The 22,761-nt window shown below is 55.5% G+C and overlaps 1 protein-coding gene across 1 annotated transcript; it reads left to right on the forward strand.

The window, feature by feature from the left end:
• Positions 1 to 12,183: 12,183 nt before the first annotated feature.
• On the forward strand, positions 12,184 to 21,565 carry FKBP5 (FKBP prolyl isomerase 5; the record flags this gene model as incomplete). The annotated part of the gene is made up of 10 exons (XM_080358415.1): positions 12,184 to 12,321; positions 13,242 to 13,386; positions 13,622 to 13,764; positions 14,598 to 14,712; positions 16,981 to 17,137; positions 17,654 to 17,744; positions 18,557 to 18,640; positions 19,188 to 19,373; positions 20,275 to 20,514; positions 21,458 to 21,565. Exons 1-10 carry the CDS (start codon positions 12,217 to 12,219, stop codon positions 21,563 to 21,565), a joined length of 1,374 nt encoding a protein of 457 aa, XP_080214541.1. The 5' UTR covers positions 12,184 to 12,216.
• Positions 21,566 to 22,761: the final 1,196 nt, after the last annotated feature.

The raw sequence follows: 22,761 nt of genomic DNA on the forward strand, positions 1-22,761 counted from the left end.
CCCCGGCAGAGGCTGGTACAGTTCGTTACGTCCAGACCGGAATGTACTTTGTGTTAGAAGTGGCCCCGGGCCAGGACAGCAAAGCTGGACTTTATTTATCCTCCCTGTGCTCCGGTCCTGCTGCATCCTGCAGGGTTGGATCTCCAGCAGGGCTGGGGGAGCCCTGGACCCTGTGTGTCCCCCCACACTCATCTCCAGCTGGGGACTGTGCGGGTTTTACCCAGGGGAGAAATGATCTGGGAAAATATTGGTGTCCGTTCAGCCGGTAAAAGCCGTCCTCGGGGCCGGGGGACGCGCTGCGGGGGAGAGGGGACCTGGGGACGGATCCAGCCCTGGCAAAGCCTCTGGCTGGAGATGCCCCCCCCGCCTGCTCGCATGACGATTTTTGCAACAGGGGCCAGCATTCGGATCGCAACCTGGAAATTTATGGGTTGGATGTGCGTGGGGAAAGGGCCAGCGCTGGACACGCTGGAGGGAGCAGGGCAGGATCAGGGCTGCGATGGAGCTGGGGCTGCTCTGGGGGTGCCCCCGTGTGCTGGGGTTGCCTCAGCCCCTTTACCTGTAAAATTTCATTGCAGGAGCCGTGAGCCAGAGCAAAGCACGCAGGGTGGCAGTCGGAGGAGGGGTCGCCCCGGGCTGGATCTGGTGTTCGCTGCTGGCCAGGCCTGTTGCTTGCGGCCAGCATCCTACCCATGGCCTCTCCGATACGAAGATTTGGGGGGGGATTTAATGCAGAAAGCAGTTTGCTGGCTGCTTTGCACACGCTGGGTGATACAGCCCCATGCTGAGTGGGTGGTCCTGCCCTGCTGCCCATCTCTGTGTCACTCCATGTCTCCCCATGTCCCCACGGTCTGTCCCTGCTGCTGGCACAGCTGCACCTATGGCCAGCAGCGAGGACATGGTGTCCTCCTGTACTCTGCTGCCTGTTGTGCAACACCCAGCTGCACCTCCCGTAAACACCCAACTCCCCACAACCGCACTGCCGGGTCCCGCCACGCTGCACGGCCACGCTGGGTGACAAACCGGGCCCTTGGAGGGGTGGCCTTGGTGGGAGGGTGAGACCATAGCATCACCAGTCTGCAAAAAGATGCTGTGCTCCCCAAAATGTGCAGTGGGATAGTATCTGGTACTGGGAGGAAAGACAGATTTGGTCCCCCAGGAGGGACATCTGCCCTGGGCCATTGATTGGCACCAGAGCCATTGATTTGTGCTGTCACACGCAGAAGGAAACCAGAAGAAAACCCATTTCCTCAGCTCTCCACACTCGAGAGATTGATGCAGCTTTTAGATGTGAAGCCGAGGTGGAAGGACGCCTCTCCTCACGCTCTCAGGGCAGATTAACGCAGTTATTTTTAGCAGAAGACAAGGATGAATAAAAATATCCAGTATTTTATGCTTTTTCTTTTTCAGGAATTGCCACTCTCACGTCACACAAGGTGCTTGAGGGCCGCTGCAAGGAAGGGCATCGCTGACAGAGGGGGTCTCAGGGTTTTCCCCTGGTTCCAGTGGGGGGTGAGGCGTTTCCCTGCACCCCACATCCCCTGGGGCCGGTGACGGCCGCGCGGCGGGTGCAGGGCACGCGTGCAGCCAGCTGGATGGCGAGGGGGAACGAGCAGTGCCCCTGGCAGCTGCCCCGAAGTCGGACGGGATTATTTATGGAGCAGATCCCCTCCCGGTTGTGTTACACTGATGAGAGGGACAGGGCACACCGTGGCACTTAAGGTGAAGGGCGGTTTGGGCATCTCACCACGCAGAGCGAGCTGGAGGATCTGGCGCTGGTATCACAGCATTTGGAAAGGGTCTTAAAAAACCCAAACAAACAAAACTTCAGTGCTTTCTTTCCATCTATTTTTTCTTTTATTATTATAGGCAAACAAACAAATTTACCATTTTTGTGGTGAAAGAGCAAACCGGGCTGGAGGCCCCGGGGTCGCTGCCGTCAGCCCCATGGGACTTTTTTCAGGGACTGAGTGTTATCTAAGGGGCCTGCACAAAATTTAGCTGCGGGGTTTCCTGGTATTGGAAACACAATATTTCTTTGGTACGTGGAAATTTAAAGGTTTCAGAGACCAGGTTGGAAATGTTTAAAACCAAAATGCAAGATTCACCTGGTTTATTTTAGAGAGGAAAAAATGAAATGTCACTAAAATAATTTTTTAAATATATAAAGTGGGCTTTAATTTTAAGTACAGATTCCAAGGGAGTGCCATCAGTATCTAAATTACAGCTGGGGAAACCAAACAGCATCGAAGAGCAGACCTGCAAGCAAGGATCCGTCAGGGCAGTGCTGCCTTGAGCCTGGTCCTGGGGAGTCTGTTGGATCAACGAGCAGGACTCGGGGTGCAGGGTGGGAGCTGCATGCATACAAGCCCAGGAAAAACAAAAGCTTCATAAAAATAGTGGGAGATGCTGTGTTTTAAATGTGCCAGGTGATCCACCCCGGCTTTTGTTGCCCCTCTGGGTTCAGTTGCTGCAATTAGCTGAATGTGTATCAGACGAGACCAGATGTTTAATGGCAGATGCACTTTATTTTTAATCTCAAGGGTATATTGAGGCTCTAAACCAAAATCTTATCTCCTTCATGCTGAGCGGGAACATTTCTGTGTGTCCTCCAAATGGGTGCCTCCCAGAACGCAGCTGCAGAAGATTATTTGCTTTCTAGTGTGCTATTTCCCTTAAACCGCGACGAGGTTGCACGGGGTTGGTGTACCCATGGGTGTTGCATGGGCCTGGGACATCACCGGGGCATCCCATGGGGCTGGTTGGTCCTGGGGTTGGGTGCCCTTGGGCAGCGGGTGTTCCACGAAGGTGTTCCATCCACAGCGGCGCTGCTTAGGGCTGAGGGACCCTTGGAACGCTGCGTGGGGCCCAGGCGTCCTTGGAGCGCTGCATGGCGCTGCCCGCAAGCCCCGGGGCATCGTCCTGCGCCCAGCACCCCCGCGAGCGCACCGCCCGGGGCCCGACCCGCGGCCGCCACCCCGCTCCCCCGCCGCTGCCCCTGCAAGTGCGCGGAGCGGGCCAGCCCGCCAGGGGAGGGGAGAACGTGCTGATTTGCATACTGCCGCCACACTCGAGCCAATGAGAAAGCGCTGTCGGCCCCATCGCCGAGACGGGCAGGCAGAGCCACCAATGGGACGCGGGCACAGAGGCGGGGCGCGGCGGCCAGGGAGAGTCGGCTGGCGAGGGCGCGCGGTGCCACTCGGAGCCCGGCGGCGGCGGCAGGTGGGTCGTTGCGGTGCTGGGGACCGTGCGGGGGCCGCACGGGGGGCAGTGGCGTCCAGCGTGGGGCTGGGGAGCGGCGTGGAGAAGGGGATGGTTCCCCCCAGATGCTGCTGTGGGGTGAAATAGGACGGGGGTCCCCACCCCTTTGCCCCCCAGTGCAGGGATGTCCGGGTGCAGTTAATGCAGAAGCTCCCGAGCGTTACGGGGGCACTGGGATGGGCACAGGGGACGAGGCAGGCTGGGGTCACACTGGACGGGGGTCAGTGTCGCCGGTTGTGCCCGCGGGACAGTGCTCAAGGGAGGGGATTTTTCTTTATCCCGCTTTTCCTCACAAAACGAGGCTCCTGTGCCCAACTGTCAGGTTTTCTCTAATGCCACCTGGTCAACGTACCCCATAAGGTGCAGATGTAAATATGTGGTTTTGATTGCAGTAGCTATAGGTGACAGCACAAGGTAATTGTAATGTTTCTTTTTCCCAGGCTTCTGTTATTCTTCCCTCCTCTCTGGGCACAAAATCTCTTTCAAAGGTTGTTTTCAGGGTGCGCGTTTGCGTGAGCTCGCTCTCGTCAGAAGGAGCTGAGCGGGCTGGGGATGTGTCGGTCGGCGTGGCCCCTGCCAGCAGCTTCTAGCTGAGGCTCCGGGGCTGCAGCCGCTCTGTCCTGCCGCGCCGGGCGTGCAGGGCCACGCGGCTGCTCCTGGAAAACAGCCTTGAAAATAAGAAAAGAAGGTGATACTCTAGGGTTTTAAAGGCAGATTTAAAGTGATGTTTCTCCATAATAAGCTATTGTTGAGGTGGATTTGGGACATCACTGGGGCATCAAATCCAGCCTGGAAGCTGGGATTACAAGTTAAAAAATAAAAGTTGAAGGCACAAATTGCTTCTTCCTTTAAAGTGCAGGCAAAGGGCTGGGGGAAGAACATCATTAAATCTGTCCAGCAGAGCCTGTATCTGGCTTTTATGGGCTGTTTTCCTGGAGGTGTGGTGGGTTTGGGTTGGGCAGCGATGCTCTGACTCAGAGGTGCTCTGGTTTTATTTCCAACCAGGTACCCTAGAGATGGGACAGAACCACTGGGGGGGGGCAGTAATGCCACCAACGCAGGGGGAGCAACGGGCACTGCTGGCAAAGGGGTTACCCGGGAGCGTGGGACTGGGCACAAATAGCTTCCCAGTGGTGCCGAGAGTTTTGCAGCCAGAGTGCCGGGGTCCGTCAGTGGGGTGCCAGGTCCGTCAGTGGGGTGTCGGGTCCATCAGTGGGGTGCCGGGGTCCGTCGGCGGGGTGCCGGGTCCGTCGGCAGGGTGCCGGGCCCGTCGGCGGGGTGCTGGGTCCGTCGGCAGGGTGCCGGGCCCGTCGGCGGGGTGCTGCTCCTCCTGGTTCTGGGCGCGGGGGACGCAGGGGCTTTGGCAGGGAGGCTGGCGCGGCGCAGCTGCTCGCCGTGCCCGCCGTGCCCGGCGGAGCGGATGTGTCTGCTGGGATGACACCTTGTGCAATTTTTTCTCTTTTTTGTTTAATAAAAGCAGATGATCATAGCTTCCCAAACCTTATTTGCACAGCACATGCCTGAATTATATACGTTGAGGTCCTTTCCCAGTGCTGTTAGAGCATCTCTGCACTGGGCCGAGCCAGCAGAAAAGGACGGTTCCTGAGCGAAAACCAGTCTGCATCCTTCAGGAGCGTCACTGCTGTGTAATTAGGTGTGTTTGAATTGCCAGCCTGAAGGAGGAAGTTTGCTGTAAGGCTTGAGATGCTCAGCACCAAGACCCCTCTTCCATCCAGCCACGTCCCCCTGGGCTGGCTCTGGAGGGAAAGTATTTTCTGAAGTACTTGGAGAATAGTTTACTGCTGTTTGTATTTGTATGGTAGTTAATATTTTATTTTATATTATCTCTCAGTTATATATATTTACAGAAAGTTGTTACAGCCCATTGAGGGAGCTGCCCAGCTTGTACCAATCTCATGTATATCACAGGGAAAGAATAGATTACTTAGCAAGAGTTATTTTATTTTAACACTATATGTTTGTGGACATAAAGAAATGGCCACAAGTGCTCTAATGTATGAGTTGCTCACGTAACTTGTTTGTCATGGAGCTGACGAGCTTTTTCCATAATCAGTAATTGTGGTTGAAATAAGGATTTCTGATTCTGCAAGTGACTGTATTGGAAAACTGGGAAAAATAGTAGTAAAGTAACTGTCAGAAGCGAAGAGGCGAGAGGATGAGGGATGGCAGTTAAACTGTGTTCTGCCTGTGATGGCCTGCCTTCATAAATGGTAGTATCGCTCGTAGAAAATCAGCATCATTAAAAGTATTCCTGTTTCAAGTATTTTTTAATTTACCTTAAATTTAATCACTTAAATAAAAAGAGCTCCAGGAGACACTGCCCCTCCTTGCTTGCCAGTGACATCATTTTGGGGGTGCAACCCCAAAGCCACAGCATCCTCAGCAGCCCCGGTGGGCTCGGGCTGAGCGCCGGCACCCTGCAGCGTCCCCGCCATCCCGTCCCCCTCCGGCGGAGCTGCCGTTTGCCTCATACAGTCCGGCACGTAGGGTCGCCTGGCTGGAAGTCTGTTGGAGAAAGCCCTAAATCTGTTGCAAGCAATGAGATGCTTTTAGAAATGAAATATATATATATCTATCTATCTTTCCAAGTTTAATTGTCACATTTATTTTTGAGAAAAGACTAAATTGGAGTAGAATTGGCAAACAAGGCGTTTCTTGTTTATTCCTGTTTTATGTCTGTTTTGGTTCCCCCAGGCTGTCTCTCAGCGGGATTCGTGGCGCGGGCGCAGCCGCCGCGCCGCCCCGGGCTGCGCGAGCCGCGGGGGCACCTTCACCTGCGAGCCCACAGGGGAAACATTTATCTCCTCTGTCCTGAGAAGCCCGGCTGGGTCTGTTCTCCCTGGTTGTTTTGACCAGGGGAGAAGACACGATGAAAAGAGCCTGCTCGTTTTTGATGGCAAAAAGCCCATTTAGGGGGTGCCGAGGAGTGGGTAGTGGGATGTCAAGTACTTTCTCACTTTTTAAAGATGGTTTATATAACCTGCTTGGCTATATTATTATATTTTTTTCCCTCCAGTTACATAATCCTAATTTATGAAAACATTAGGAAATTGCGTTCCCCGCTGTTACCTGAGCGTCGGTGTGTATTGACCACGGAGCTTGTGAGGACGCTCGGCTCCTCTGCCAGCCGTCTCCCAGGACGTGCAGGCAGGTGCGGAACAGCTCTTTATACGCTCGTTCCTCTTGCTGCAGCTGAAACTTGAGGGCAGCCTCTTATTCAACACATTAAAAAAAATAGTTATGACTTGGATCTTAAATAAAACCACTTCAGAAGCTTAAAAACATTAGCTGGGAAAAATGATTAAGCAAGCGTGACAGGAACTCATACGGCTGTATTGAAGTTAGCTGCATGCAGTAGTTTGCTTTGCTCCTTTTGTTATTCTCTTAATTGCTTACAAGCTTCCCTCAGCTGCTGTAGCAGCGATGCCCTCTGCTCCTCCAGGCGGGCTGGCTAGAGGTGACCGTCCCTTTCTGGGGGTGCAAGGCTGTGGGGAGGGGGCACCGGGACCCTGAGGATCCTCCGGGTGCCCGGAGGAGTTAACCCTGCAGCGGCCAGGCTGTGCGCGCAGGACACCAGGGTCACCTGCCATCCCCAGGGAGACGGAGCCTCATCAGGCTGCCGGGCAATCAGAGCACCTCTGTTTGCATTTTGGTTTTTTGCTTGAATAAAAGGTGCCATGACTGGCCTGCCAGGATGTCAGCTGCTTGCACAGTGTGCACGCCACGAAGTAAATCAGTAAATGGGAGTCTTATTCAGCTAGCAATAACTTAAATTTATGACTTCCCCATTTATTTTAAAGGAGCAGGGGAAAAGGCAAGTGGCCAGGATTTTTTTAATTCAAGCTGTGATGTATGAGTGTGAGAAATGGCACTTGATGTCTGGATGCATTCTCATGTGTTGGGATGGAGCTAAGGATTACATGGAGCTGCCTTGTCAAGCTTAAGAAGGTTGCGTTTCCCTAGAAGTCCCGATTTTAATTTATTAACGACTCAGACGCCGCCTCCTTGGGTCTCTGCTGCACAGACTGCTGGTGTAGGTGTCTTGAAACACCCTCATCTGGGGAAGATTCTGCCCTGGTCTTCCCTTCTGCTGCCCGGGGGCAGTTCACTCAATAAGTAGGTACTTGGTTAGACGCAGTGGATTTTGTGATGAAACGGCGCGGGCGGCGGGGAGGCCAGCGGGGAGGCCAGCGGGGCGGCCGGCGGGGAGGCCGGCGGGGCGGCCAGCGGGGAGGCCGGCGGGGAGGCCGGCGGGGCGGCCGGCGGGGACGCCAGCGGGGAGGCCGGCGGGGGAGGCCGGCGGGGCGGCCGGCGGGGAGGCCGGCGGGGAGGCCGGCGGGGCGGCCGGCGGGGGACGCCAGCGGGGAGGCCGGCGGGGAGGCCGGCGGGGAGGCCGGCGGGGCGGCCAGCGGGGAGGCCGGCGGGGAGGCCGGCGGGGAGGCCAGCGGGGAGGCCGGCGGGGAGGCCGGCGGGGCGGCCGGCGGGGAGGCCAGCGGGGAGGCCGGCGGGGAGGCCGGCGGGGCGGCCGGCGGGGAGGCCGGCGGGGAGGCCGGCGGGGAGGCCAGCGGGGCGGCCGGCGGGGAGGCCGGCGGGGAGGCCGGCGGGGAGGCCAGCGGGGAGGCCGGCGGCCGCGCGGCCGCGGTTGCTCTCCGTCGGCTGGTGGCGGGTGGGCTGGGGATGGAGGATGGCGGGGCTGGATTTGGGGCGGTGTTGGCCGGGATTTGGGGCCCTGCGTTTCCCCTGCCACGCGTTTGGGTTACTTGTGTTTTTAGCTTGACCGTTGCATTTTAAAGAAACTCCGTCCTGTGTTGCAATCCAAAACTTTTAGGCCTTTTGTGGTGCCATGGAAGTGAAAGCGCTTTGTGCTAAGTGGGTCTTAAAAAAAAACCCCAGAGCAGTCAGTTCTTATTTTTCCATCCTGCAAGTTTTTGTCCTTGACTTTCAGCAATAGTCAATAAAAAAGTTGGAGAGAGTGTAGCTTTTCTTTTTTGCTGATGGTGAGATGCTAAATGCTGTTTTATGGAAACAGTGAGTCAAGGTACCATCCCATGGCTGTGGGGAGCCCAGGAGCTGCCACGGGAGGTTCTGCCCATGGTCCATCGCCCCTTTCTGACTGTGGTGGAACACGGTCTGGGGCTTAAACCTGCTGCCTCTGTTCCCCATTCTTCTGAGATCTTGTTTTGGAATAACGCACGTGTTTTGTTGTGTTTTTCTTACCAGCTGTTTGTGTGGAATCCCCCGTGGGGACCTCCCGGGACCCCGCACGTTCAAACCTTCTCCGGCGATCACGTGGTGGCAAGGTGAGACCCCTCAAAACCCTGCCCAGCCTTTCCCTGCCCGCGCTCCCTCCTGAGCGCCTCCCGCAGGGATCTGCCGCGTCAAGTTTCCGTTTGGAGCTGGCAGATCCCGGTATGCCGACTTCTAGGAAATGTGGCTTGGGATCGTGTGCTTGGTGAAACTCTAGCATGTGTGATACCTGTCTGTCCCCAGCCTGGGGTTGGACATCTGCATCCCATTCCCCGCTTCGAATTTTCCCATATTTCTCTGGGCTGGAAGATAGCGACATCTGTGTGGAGACGGAACTGTAAAACAAACGGCTTGTTTTTATGGCGTGGGTTTCTGTGCAGCGCGCGGGTGTCGCAGGGCTGATCCTCTTGGAGCAGTGTTTCTGCTGCAGAGATTGTCATTTGAAAGGCACGTGCAGGGGGAAGTGGCTTCGAGAGGCTCCCATTGCAGGTCACAACTGTCTGTTTTGCCTCGAGCGTGTGTCTGGCATCATTTGCAGACAGCCTGAAAACTCACACGGCTCGGGATAACGAAGGTGGAGGGGACACCAGCCACCGCGCAGCCTGAAAGGGAAATAACAGCGTTTTGTCATACTTGCTTAAAAAAAAAAAAAAGAGAGGGAGCAAAAAAGCACAGAATGCGTTTTTCTGAAGCAGCGGCTGAATTAACGAATGTCAGAGCGTATGTGGGTGCTAAACCGGGGGTCAGAGCTGCAGCGCTGCCCGGCCGCGCCGGGACTGCCGGGGCTGCTCTGCCGGCGCAGCCGGTGCCGCTTGGCTGCTCATGGACATCGACTGCAGCTGAGTCGCCCGTGAGCGTCCATCGCAGCGGTGCCGCGCTCCATCTGCGGGAGGGCAAAGCGGTTTGTAACTGCTCGTGCCTGCGTGCAGGAACGCCTCTGCGGAAAGAGCAGATTTGCAAGGAGGAAAGAGGCAGCAGTCATTGCTTTTGAGCAGTTCAGGGAGTTTATATTAGTTTAGCAGGGCTGAGGACATGCGTGTGCCAGCATCATGGGCTGGGTGTGCTGGTCCCAGTAAAGAACACAAAGTGCACATGTAGGAGTCTCCTGCACTTGCAAGCCTTCTAGCTCAGCTAGAAGCTCTTTAATGTATCTCGTATTAATTCATGCTGAAATAGTTGCACTTGAAGGAGATATGTCAAAACCTCTGGATTTTAAACTGGTTTATTATAGCTCCTAAATTACAGTTTAAACAGCTATGCCAAATTTTTAGATCATCCAGTAGAGCAGAGACTGATGAAAAGCAAACAAGTGCAAACCCTGGACCCTTTCCTCGGGTTCTGAAGAATAACTTTGCCCTTTCACGGGGCCTGGGGAGGGTGGGGGTGGCGGCGCTGGGTCCCTGTGCCGGTCCGGCAGCCCCGCGCTTGGCCACAAATGCCCGGGCAGGGGCTGGCGGTACGGACCAGACCCCAGTGCTGGGCTCAGAGCTTGACCAGAGGCGTTTTTGAGGGGTTTACAGGCTCCTGCAAGGGACTTTTGCTTTAGGATGTGAAGAATCAAGCTGTGAAAAACCGCCCCAAACTGCAGAACCTCGGAGGACGGAGGATGGTTTAGCCGGGCTGCATTTACAAGACTTACAATGTTAAGCTCGTAGGTGAGGGAAGAGCAGGGTCTGCCAGGGGTGTCAGAAACACCCAGAGGCGTTTGCACAGGGTAATTAATTGACCCCTCCCTGTTGCTGGGGCGCTCTTGGTTCCTCAGCAGGGTTCAGGCTCCGACGCCTCCGGCCGCGTCCCGGCTCTCGGTGACAGCCCCCGCTCCCTGGTGTTGAAATCTGGGGGAGGAGCAGATTCTTTTTTTCCCTACAACTGTTTGTTTCAAATTAATTGGGATTTTGAACCCCAGCCAGCCTCCTCCTGCTGCTCCAAACCGGAGATAAGCAGGAGAGCTGTGGTCTTTTCTCTAACCTAGTTGGAGCCGTTTTCACTGGACTGAGAAGTCTCGAGGTCTTTCATAATGTGGACCACATCTTAATAGCTGGTCTTGTGGGCTCCATCCCTCCCACTGCTTCTGACGCAGAGCGTCTCCCCTCCCGCTCGCCTTGGCCAGCTTCCCTGGATGACTCTACTAATTGCTTACGTAGAAAAATAATGAGAAGGATGCGTGTGATATATTTTTAGATGTCTCTTGGTGGGATTTAGCAACCGGCAAGCTGGAGCCAGCACCTCCCCGTCTGTCTTGTGCATCCCAGCGATGGCTGCTTGGTGGACCTGGGCAGGTTCTGCCCCAGGAGTTGGCGCTTCTTTTGCAAGCTGCTGGTTTGGGTTGGAGAGACCTCCCCAGCCCCCCAGTGCCCCCCTGCCATGGCAGGGACATCGTCACCGGCTCCGGTTGCTCAGACCCCGTCCAGCCTGGCCTGGGGTGTCTCCGGGATGGCTCATCCGCCACCTCTCTGGCCAGCCCGGGCCAGGCTCTCACCGCCCTCAGGGCAACGGTTTCTTCCGAAGTAACCAACGGTACGTTTTCCAGGGTATAAATACCCATGAGATGACGAGTCTCACCACCAGAGTTGCTTTTCTAGTGTTTTTTAGGTGTTACGATCTGAAACCTCAGCAGAACAGGGGAAAGGGAGCAGACACAAAATCTCATTAAATATTACACCAAAGATGGTCATAATTGAGCATTGCAACAAGTAGTTCCCTTATTTTTCCCTTTGGTTCTTCCATTGCAGGGCTCTTTGTGTCTCAGCGGTTTCCTGTGCCGGGGGGGCCGGGCTCCAGCTCTTCCCTTTCCTCCCGGGTGTGAGGAGCACAGTTCTTGCAGCGCGGCTTATCTGCCCGTAGAGCTGAAAACATCCTTTCTTTGCTCTTTTTGAATCCCCAGAATGAATAATTTCTCCTGCTGGTTAACGTCAGCTTCCACACCAAAGGCTGTGGGAAAGTTTTGCAATTACAGTCACTTTAATAGATCTGGTTTATGTCTTAAAAAATACATCGCTTTCTAATTCTCCATTGCATGTTTCCCTGATTATGTGTCGCACAGCAGTTTGGCTACCAAAATAGCCTTATGGTTTGAAGGAGATCATCAGGAAATATGTTTTTTAAACCATAGGCAGTTCTCTTTTTACCAGGCAGCATTGGTAAAAGTCTGCATTTGATGAAAAACATGGCTTTTCTGGCATCTCGGCTGCTCACATAGTGATATTTGGAACGTAGTGCGGCAGCAGTTTGCCCAAAAAAACCCCGATTTCTTCGAGTCTTGCTGTGAATTTTCTCTTCAGCAACCCAAATGGTTGGGATTCTTTTGGTGCTGGGTTTTCTTTAGTTTTTGGAGAAGGCGCTTGCTGTTTGTTCGGGTCTTCCCATGCAGAGTGATGCTCCGCTTGCCGGACACTCGGAGCCTCGTCTGTCATCTTTGAGTGTTTTCGGTGGGCAAGGGAAAACACGGTTTGCCTTGGGTTGAGGTGCTGCTTTCCAAATAACAGGGTGTCTGACAAACAGGTAATTCCTTGTGGGAAGGGATTTCCCGCTCTGCACACTTGAGATGTGCGCGGAGCTTCCTGCCCCAGCTCTGCAGCAGAGCTGATTTTGTTTAACCCTTTCCTCTTGCACCGCGTCCCGTGGTCCTGCCAGGCTCACGGGCTTCGCGCCGTGTCTCCCCAGGTGCGGGGCTTATGCAAGGAGACCATGACCACTGATGAGGCCGCCAAGGGCGAAGGGGAGGTGCAGGCGGTGGCTCTCGCCGAGCGCGGGGAGGACATCACACCGGCTCGAGACCGAGGGGTCCTGAAGGTGAGGGGGCTGCCGGGAGGGTCCTGCGTCCCGTGTCCGGGGTGTGTGGCCGCGGCCGTGGGCTGCGTGCTCAGCCCATAGGCCATGGGGCGCTTCCAGGGCTGTCGGACTCTTTTCTTCTTTTAAATTTGGAAGGCAAAGGAGATGAGCATCACTTGGCATACGGAAGGATGGGGTGGTGTTTGAGACTGATGGTTTCAGGCTGCTCAATGAATTTCGCTGCTATTGTGTTTCCTAATCAGATTATTAGCTGTAAATCCACAAAACATTTTTGTGCATGACTCACAGACACTAGAGAGAGCACATTACTGAAGTCATCCAGTCTGCTCCACAACCCGTTTTTCATATTCAGGGCCATTTCTGGATAGTTCTACCCCCCAGTTCTTGCTCTTCTGTAGTTGAATAGGACCTTTCCTCTAAGAATAGCATCCTCCCCTGCTCCATGCTCCGCTTGGGAACTGCGTGTTCCAGGCTGTAGCATTTGGAAAATAAAACGTGTTGACAAGAAGCGAGTGGCGAAGTGACCCAGCCCTGCACGTGGAGCGCGCGGCCGCGGCGCGGGTGGCGGCCGCTCCGGCGGGTCTGAGCGGCGCGTTCCCCGGCGCCGCGGCAGGTCTGCACACAGCCCTGTCCTGCTCCTCCGCCGCAGCTCCGGTTCGGGACTCATTTTTGGTGGCTGATGGAAGGATAAATTGAGTGTCTCCCCATCAAGCCTTCCTTTGGTTTTGAGCAGCACTGGGGTGTATATGCGTGCGTACGTGCGTATATATTTTTATATATATATATATGCATGTGTGTGTGTATATATAAAACTGCAGGTGTGTATGTGTGTCTATCTCTTTATATATCTATATCTCTCGCTCTCCATATGCATCCTTGGCTGTCCCACGGCCTCTTTTTCTCTGGTTTCTCTCTCTCAGATCATTAAACGACCTGGGAGTGAAGACGAGTCCCCCATGATTGGGGACAAGGTGTATGTCCACTACAAAGGCAAACTCGCCAACGGTAAAAAATTTGACTCCAGCCGTGATCGAAATGAGCCCTTTGTCTTCAGCCTGGGCAAGGGTGAGCTGGCCGGGGGCTCCATCCGCGGGGACGAGCCGGGGGGTGGGATGATTCTGGGGGGTTTGGGATGATCCTGGGCGCTGAGACCCTGTTGCAGAACAGATGGACAGTGTCAGCCCTGCCTTAAGTGACTGCTGAGGGTGTTTTTTGGGGGTGCCATCTTTGCAGCACCCAGGCTGGGCTTTTCCTGGGCCGCCAGCTGTTCCCTCCTGCCTGACATCTGTCTGTCTCCTAGGTCAGGTAATCAAGGCATGGGACATCGGGGTGGCTACCATGAAGAAAGGAGAGATCTGCTACTTGCTCTGCAAACCCGAGTACGCGTACGGCTCTGCTGGCAGCGCCCCCAAAATTCCCTCCAACGCCACCCTCCTTTTTGAGGCAAGTGATGCCGGCGGGCTGGCGCGTGGGTGAGCTCGCTCGCTCCCTTCCTGCCTTGCCAGCCAGCTTAAAAATCTAAAAAAGAAGAAAAAACACAACAAAAAACCAAAAACCACAACCAAAAAACCAGTTTGGATTCCTGAAACGTGTCCCTCTGCTCCAGGAACTGCTGCCAGGGTTTTCTCAGAAATGTGTGTCTGAGCCGGGACTGGAACTCTGGCTGGGAGAGCCCCAGCACCGGGGGGGGAATGGGCAGATTCCCGCTTTAAAAATGCACATGGGAAGGAGAAAGCAGCTGGGAAATGCCCCTGGGTGCTAAAGCCGATCAGGGCCGTGGGGCGGCAGGAAAGCCGAGGTCTTGGCGCAGCGCGCTGGCTGGGCAGGGCTCCCCGGGACGGGGCGGAGGGCAGGGAGGAATGGGTCTGTCCTAAATTAAAGCTTAGTCCTTCCAAGTCTAGTGGGACTGAGCTGTGGGTCAGAACTGGTCCCATCAGGGAATGAAGGGGAAGCTGCTGCCCATGCTGACCCTGCGCAGCTTTCACGGCACCTTCCAGCGCCCGCCCTGTTGTACCCTTACAGGTTAATAAACCTATTTTTGCTGTTACTTTGTGTTATGCTTCAGGTACTGGATATGTCCCAGTTTCTAATAAATTGGGTGTATTACGCTGTGGCTTGGAGCTGGCTTTTATGAGCGACTTCTGCTTGTCAGCTGAATGGAGAGTGAGCTGGCTTGGCTCTCCAGCGGGAGGGTGAAATGCCGCTTTGTGGCTTTTCTGTTGTTTTTCTCCACTCCTTTTTCCCTCCTCAAGCTCTGCCCACCTTTTTTTTTTTAGGTTGAGCTGCTTGACTTCAAAGGCGAGGACTTGTTTGAGGATGGAGGGATTATCCGGAGGATCAAGAGGAAGGGAGAAGGTTACTCCAACCCTAACGAAGGGGCTACGGTGGAAAGTGAGTGCCTGTCTGCCTGCGGCGGGAGCTCGAGGGGCGACCGCGTCCCGAACACCGCGGCGCCTCTCCTGGCGGGGGCCGCTGGCCCTGCGCGCGCTGCAGGCGGCGCGGGCGCCTCCGCCCGGAGGCTGGACGGGCGCGGGGGGTGGGAGGGCGGCGGGTCGCTGCCGCCCGGGACGCTCACCTGAGCTCTCCCTCGGGCCAGGCGGTGACCAGGGGGCAGCGATGGCGTGTCTCAGCCATGTATTTGAGAGGTGCGTTGCTGCTGGAATTAGTGTGGAAGAAACCGTGCTTGTAGAAATGAGCAGCTCCAGGCTGGAGTCTTGAAAGCGTTGTTACTGGTTTTAAGTTTTACAGACCCTAATTCGTAGTTCTGGTCCCTAAAACCCAGGCTGTAGTTGAAATCTGGCATTCCAGCTTTTGTTACAACCTTTCCCCCCGCCCCTCCTCCTTCTTCGTTTTTAATCTGAGTACAAATTGCTGTCAGCACATCAAGTTCGTGTGCCAGCCGCACTCGGTACACTCTGTTCTCTCCTCTTCAAAAACAAAATCGCTGCAGGCACCGAGAGAACAATAAGTCAGGGCTGCAACCGGAGTGATGTTCCTTCAGCAGCTTTTTTTTCCCTGTAATCCAAGAGCAACTGCAACCAGCTGACCTGCTCCTGGAAACCTGAGTGGAGATTTTCCCCCTTCGCCTGGTGTATTTTTTGTGCAATTAACATAGAGCAGAACTGTCCTCGAAGGGAAGGATCGCAGCATCGTCCTGCGCGCCCTAACGCGGGATGTTCCCGTCACTGCTGCATCCTGCGGGGGGCAGGGGGCCGGGGAGAGCCCAACAGCTGCTTTAGGGGTCAGGGATTCTGGAAACACACAGGGAGATGGCATGGTGCTGTGAGCTTGCTGGGTTACCTGTATTTTAGGCTCAATTTTCCACTTTCCTATGCCTAAGAAAATAGCCAGCTTGGTTTTGAGCTGGGGGTGATGAGGCAGAGCTCAGTGTCCCACGGCGCGGCGGGGAGAGCGTCCTCAGGCCGTGCATAACGTCGGGGGGCTGCACTGCCCTGGGAACGGGGTCTTGCTTAGTCCCTGTGTCCCGTCGCAGGGACTTTCCGTGGGTCCGGGGCAGGGGGCAGGTTTCTTCGGCCAGGCTGCCGCGGTCCTGGACGGAGCCCGGACCCTCTCGGCTCTGTCCAGCGCGGTGGCTGTTTGCTCTCGCCTCCCGCTGCCCCGGATGAGATGCTTGGTGTCCTGTGGAATCTCGGGTCGCATCCTGCAGCTCTGTGCGGTGCTGGAGGGGCTCTGAGAGCAGCCCCTGGCCCCAGGGTTGTTTCCTTCCCAGGCGTCCCTCCCCTCCGTGCTCCAGCAGTGCTTGCACAGGCGATCTCTACCCTGCGGCGAGCCAAAGTAAAGCTTGTGTCCTTCCAGGCTGCAGAGTCCTTAAGCACAGTTGTGATGCCCACCATGAAATTTTCCTCTCGAAACCTTTTTTTGATTTGCTTTGTCTTTTTTTTTTCAATGCTACGTAGGTGTTCCTTGTGAAATTGCTTTTACTTTTTGGCTACCCACGTGCTTATGCCTTGTACCCTGCGAGCAGAGTGCAGGGAACATGCAACTGTCCCCAAAGCCCAGAACGTCTTCAGGATCAAATAAAATAAGAATAATCCTGCTGTGGAAACCCAGCCAGGAGTACCAGGTGGTGAATGTGCCAGGTACCCGTGTCCGCGCCGGCTGCGCCTCTGCCGGCGTCTGGGGCTGGAACAGCACGGTTATGGGTTGAAGATTAAAAATAAATAAATAAATAAAAATGTTTATCTTGTACTTTGAGTTCCTAGAGGCAGGAGAACAAGGCCTTGTTTTCAAGGTAGAAGGCAAGGCGGTATAGCACTGTATAGAAGATTTGTAATCGCTGTGATAAATTCTGCGTGGCGGCATGCCAGGAGCAATATCCAGTTCCAGTAAGACTTGTGCAGCTGAGTATGAGGGGAACATATTAGTCATGATGTTTATCTGTTGTCTGGTCCTTGGTTAGATGAGATATGGCTGACTTGCTTTTCAGCAATGTTTCAAAGCCCTCCCCATCCCTCTCTGCTTACCAGGGGCTCCTTGGCTGCCCCCAGCCCTGTGTCTTCCCCCTTCAGGGCTGGCAGCTTTGCTGCATTTCAGGAGATAATGCTTCGCAAGGCACTTCATAAGGTGCTTTCTTCGGAGCCCACCTTGCTTGGTTTGGGTGGCTCTGGGTGCAATCCTGCCCGTCCCCTCTCCCTGCAGTTCACCTGGAGGGATTCTGCGGCGGCACCAGGTTCGACTGCAAAGACGTGAAGTTCGTCGTGGGTGAAGGGGAGGACCACGACATCCCCATCGGCATCGACAAAGCCCTGGAGAAGATGCAGAGGGGAGAGCACTGCGTCCTGTACCTCGGGCCACGGTAGGGACCATCTCTGGGGGGTGCTGTCTAGTTTTAAGCTTCCAGCACCTGGGGCCGTTACTGCACTGGTGGAAGACGATGGTCCCAACAACAGGACTGCCTGGGACAGCTCTGGGTTAGCAGTGCCGGCAGGGCCAGCAGGAACGTCCAGCAGCGCGTAGGCAGGAGTTTCAAGATGCTTTAAAAATTAGGTAGAGGGGCTTTATCCAAGTCCTGTGTCTGAAAGGAAAACGTCTCCCTGTAAATTGCCAGGGCCGGGTCCTCACACTGGAGAGAAACCTGTATAAAAAGACAGATTTGATGCAGCCAAACAGGATGATTCCCTATATATCATGCATCGTATATTGTCAGATGTCTTTGCTCGTAGAGAATAACATCACCCTGGCCCCCAAATGTTGGAAAGCTGCCGGCATGGAGCTGAGTGTGAAACCAGAATTAGTAACCCTGGCCTGCGTCCGTGGCCGACACGGAGATTCCCCACCCGCCGCCTCTGATGGCCTCTTTCTGCCCGCTCAGATACGGCTTCGGGGAGACGGGGAAGGCGAAATACGGCATCCAGGCAAATGCAGAGCTGGTGTACGAGGTCACGCTGAAGAGCTTTGAAAAGGTGAGGGCAGGAGCATGCTGGTCGCTCCCGAGGTCACGGAACGCGGGTCCGTTCGCAGTGTCCGCCCTTTGTCCCTGGTGTGGTGCAGCCTGGCCCCTGCTGAAGTGGATACGTCACCAAGGATCTTAGTGTTCTTAATTTGTTGTTCTCCGTTGGTTTGTTTTATTTTTCTGGCTGGAGTCCAAGGCTGGTTCTCTTATTTGTTCCTAGCCTTGTTCCTCTCGTGCTTGCTTTTTTTTTCCTTTTAATTTTTCCCTTTTCTCCTCTCCGGCTGCGCAGGTCGCGGTCCCTGTGTCCCGCGGGCCCCGAGGGGCCCGGCCGGCACGCCGGGCCGGCTCTCTGGGGAGGCTGGGGCCAGGATGCAGGAGGTGACGCCTGTGGGATGGGGCAGGGTCTGCTGTGCATGGGCCACCTCCGCGCGCCCCTGGCCCGAGCCAGGCACACCCGGCCCGCCCCGGCCCGCCCCGGCTGCTGGGGGTGTCTCTCCCCAACCTCCTCTTGCCCTGGGCGGTTTATTTTTTGCCAGGATTTTTCTCCTGTGGGGTTGCAGTGGGCAAACCACCTTGCTCGGGGTGAAGTCCCCAGCCCGGCAGGGGCTCCCCTGTTGTGAAGGGCTTCAGGTATGCACCCTGTGTGTGCTCGTAGTGCTTGTTCTTCCCCAGCCCCTCAAATTAAAGAAGCTGCCGGATCCATCCTCTGTAGTACAGCCCTGACGAGCCCTGCTCGTTACCGAGGAGTTGCGGCGGCCACGGGTCCTGGTGGTGCGGGGGTTGCCGTGCCCCGCTGGGATTGCTCTGCGTGTTTATTTGCAGGCCAAGGAGTCATGGGAGATGGACACCAAGGAGAAGCTGGAGCAGGCAGCCATCGTCAAGCAGAAAGGCACCATGTACTTCAAGGTTTGTAAACTTAGGGGTGGCGAGGCAGAGCAAGGGAGCTGGAAATAAGTTTGGGGTGATGGTAAGATAAATGCCTCGAGAGCCGTCGGTGTCGGAGCAGCTGTGTTCCCCCAGTGCTGGGGAGGGCGAGTCCTGCTCTTCTCCGCCTTTTCCTCACTCCCTGAGATTCCTCCTTTCGCAGCGCTGCCTGGCGCACGTGCGCTGCCTGCGGAGCGGGACGGCGGGTCGGATCCTGCCCGGGGCTGGATGTGGCCAGGGCTAGTGCGAGGGGCTCGGTGGTTGCCATTCCCAGGACAGAGCACCCCGGTCCCCCGCTGCTCTGCACAGGGCTTGAGCACAAGCTCCGGCTTGGCGTTTTGCGGGGGCTGCACACCAGCAGCTCCAGCCAAGCCCCGGTGTGGCTGCAGCTATTCAGCATCCTCCTTCATTCACTTGTTTATGTAAGACACCGTGTTAAACTCATAACCTGTTTGCAGGATGTTCTGGGAGCCGACCAAGCGTTGTCAGCACAGGTTCCTCTAGCATCTTCTTCTTTGCTCCATCCCAGGAAGGCAAATACCTGCAGGCGGTGATTCAGTACGGCAAGATCGTGTCCTGGCTGGAAATGGAGTACGGCTTGTCTGAGAAAGAGTCGAAAGCCTCTGACTCGTTCCTCCTGGCTGCCTTCCTCAACCTGGCCATGTGCTACCTGAAGCTACGGGAGTACGCCAAAGCTGTCGAGTGCTGCGATAAGGTAGATGTGCACAAGCCCGGGGGTTGGAGCGTCCTCTCCTAAATGTTCCACTGGGAGTTCAGGGGGTTTTGAATTTCTTTTCATATGCGAAGCAATTTCTAAATGGCAGTGGGGTGGTGGCGTCCCTTCTGCACCTTGAGGTCTCTGTGGACGCGATGTGCTTGGAGACCGCGGCAGCAGGAGTTCCCTTGGGGGTTCAGAGTCCACCTGGGCATGTGCTCACAACAGTTTTTCTTTCGAAATCAGATCCAGGTGGATGGATCTGTGTCGACCACCCGCCCAACATGCTGTTCGGGTCTGCCCCGGCTGGATCCGGGCGCGACAGAGCAGACTGTGCTGGAGCTGCAGTGGATCCCTCGGCCGCTGGGATGGGCCTTGGCCAGTCCCTGAAAGAGCTGCAACCTTGTCTTTGTTAGGAAACTATGAATTCTTTCATAAAAGGCTTAGATTTAAGCATCTTGCATGTGGTAAAGCTAGTGGCCTTAATCTAAAAGAGGAATAATCTCTGAGAGGCGTATGTGGCTTTCACTGCAGGAAAATCATGTCGTTGCTAAAGCAGGGAGACAAAAGCACCTTTAATCCATCAGCTCCCTTGCCTGTGAGCTCCCTGTGCTCCTCTGGGCTCAGGTTTAGCATTTACAGCTGATTTCTTGTATGTGGATTTGTCTCCTATCAACCCTGCCGCTCTCAGAAGGATTTTAAGCAGATAGAAATAACTGAACTATATTAATGACCTGCCAGCTGCTGTCGGAGACACGTCAGCTCTGGTAGAGCAAGATGGAGGCGCACCGGGGACGTGAAGCTGCCTCGTCGTAATTTTTGGCAGATTGTGTGAGGCTGTAGCCATAGGGGGGGCTTTCGAGGATCCCCGAGTTGCTCACAGGGACCTGTGTGTTTCCAGGCGCTGGGACTGGACCAGGACAACGAGAAGGGCTTGTACCGGAGGGGCGAAGCCAGGTTATTGATGAATGAGTTCGAGCTGGCAAAATGTGACTTTCAAAGGGTGCTAGAAGTGAATCCACAGAACAAGGCAGCAAAATCCCAGATCTCTGTCTGCCAGAAGAAGACGAAGGAGCACAACGAGCGGGACCGGAGGATCTACGCCAACATGTTTGCAAAGTTTGCGGAAAGGGATGCAAAGGTGCGTGTTGCCCATTTTTTGACATCCAGCAGTTTGCACCGAAGGATATTCAGCAGGTTTGTGATGGGAAAAGATGGGTTAAAAGCAATTCAATAACAGATCAGTTTGAGGATGGAGGGATAGAGCCCGCTGCAGTGGGAAGAAGGGGTGTATTTCTTGGTCTCTCTTACTCAGAGACTGCTGTTAGATGTCATCAATAACTGTTTGCAGTGTGAGCTCCCGAGGGCTGATAACAGGGTTGCCATTTGTACTTCATTCTGCTGTTCCCAGCTAGTGACTGTTGATGACTCCTGGTTGCTGGTAAAATGAAATGTCATCCTGTCTCTGGCAAGGCCAGGGGTATTTTGAGGCATGATAGGATGGATTTCCTGAAGCTGGTAAGGCAGTAGCCTGCTCCTCCGCTTCTGCGGAGAGGTCGCTGTCTTGTAACAGGCTCTCATCCAAAATTCCTCTGAACAAAACGGGTGTTCTGTAACGAGAGCAGACACAGCTTTGCAAGCTGTCTGTGCAGGTCATTTTTAGTGTCATCTCTTCTGAACTGGTGCCTGGAGGCTGAGGCTGTGGAATAAGTGAGCAGTGCAGACTGGGCAGCAGTACGTTGGGTCCGCGGGCTGGGGGCAGGGAGCGGCGCCGCGGGGACACGGACACGTGCTGCTGGAGCAGGCGCGGGGCTTCGCGGTGCCTCGGTGCTCCTGTGCCGCAGCTGCAGCGCGGTCCCGTCTCCAGCGCTGGGCCGACGCAGCGCAACCTCCGCCGGCCGCTGAGCCGAGCGAGCAGGAGCCTGCGGGGCGGCGGCGGGGGTTGAGGGCGGGGGAGTCAAGGGGAGGATTCTGCTGGCCCTGCAGGCTTGGCTGCCTGTATCCATTCCCAGCATCGCTGTCACCCGCCTGCTGCCTCTTCCTCCTGTTGCCAACTCCGTGTGCTGTATCTGCTGTTTTTCCAGGAAGCAGCTAGCAAAACCAGGGTCAAGACAGCAGCAGAGAAGCCAGCTTCTGAAAAGGGACCTGAAACTCCTGGTGCCAAAGATGAAGAGGCTGAAGGACATGTATGATGGAGAAGGAGAGGAGTGGAGAGCCTCCTGCCCTCGGCCCATGCAGAACAAGGTTGCTGCCAGACCTCGGAACACGCCAGTGTTTTCTTGTAAAGCTTGTTACAGTTCGTGTGATCGTGGAAGTAAAAAGCACCTCACAAAGAAAAACAAACCCCATCCCACTGCCCTGGGTGCACCCGGCGGGGGGTGGGGGTGGCAGAGCGCCGTGGGACCACCGCACGTGGAACAAATAGCTTTTAAACGGAGAGGAAAAACCACAAAACTGAAACTCTTGGCTCTTGGGAGGTTTCCATAGACAACTCATCCTGACTCCATTGGCTCCGTGTCAGCGGTCGGTGCAGCATCCCAGGTCCTCTGCTGCGCGTTGGGACGCAGGAGATGCTCCTTGCACGCTGCAGCGCTGCCTCCGGTTGTACCCAGCGCATGATGGCGCTGCTCCGGCACCAGCGCCAGGTGCCACGGTGCCTCCATGGGCACGTGGGCTCGTACAGCCCAGGGCTGGCTCACGGGGCCCAGAGCACCCGGCAGCTCGCTCACCGATTGGGTTGGGGGGGAAACCTTTTTCGCTCTCCTGGTGGCTTCTTGCCTGTGGCCGAAGGGGTTGCGATGTGGAGCCAAGCGTGCGGGTGAGGACCCCCCCACCTTTGCTGCAGCCTCTCAGTGCAGGAATGTGATTTGCCCTTAAAGCGCTGTTTTGTGGGGAATTTTACCTTTTGAAGAAGATGGTTTCTTTGTCCTCGGAGGGCAGAGCCTCCTGTCCAGCTCTGCTGCTCACAGGTGCTCAGTTGGCAGCCTGTGCCCCATCCCTCAGCTCCCATCTGTAGATGAGAGTTTTATTGCTTGTTTGGGGTCTGTACAGGGAAAAAAGCCGCAGGTTGACGTGGTTCAGAAAGCAGGTGGCTGGGCCGGAGCTGCTGCTCTGGGTTTACAGTTGGGCAGCGAGCACCTTTCCTGTGGTGAGGGGGAACCCCGGCGTGCATGGGGCACGTGTCCCCGCGCTGGTGCTGCTGCCACCTCGGCCACTGGCCCCCTCCGTCCTGAAGGGATGCCGTCACTACCGCGTGAGAACAGCTTTCCGGTTGGTATTTTTCCTGTCTGTTCTTTGTAATATCCCTTTTGGAGCTTGAAAATAAACAACTGAAGAAAAAAACATACAAAGTGCTTTTTCTGCGGATCCTGTGCAGCGCGGGAGGTCT

The sequence above is a fragment of the Nesoenas mayeri genome (genome assembly GCF_963082525.1).
Source record: "Nesoenas mayeri genome assembly, chromosome: 23".
NCBI classification, from domain to species: Eukaryota; Metazoa; Chordata; class Aves; order Columbiformes; family Columbidae; genus Nesoenas; species Nesoenas mayeri.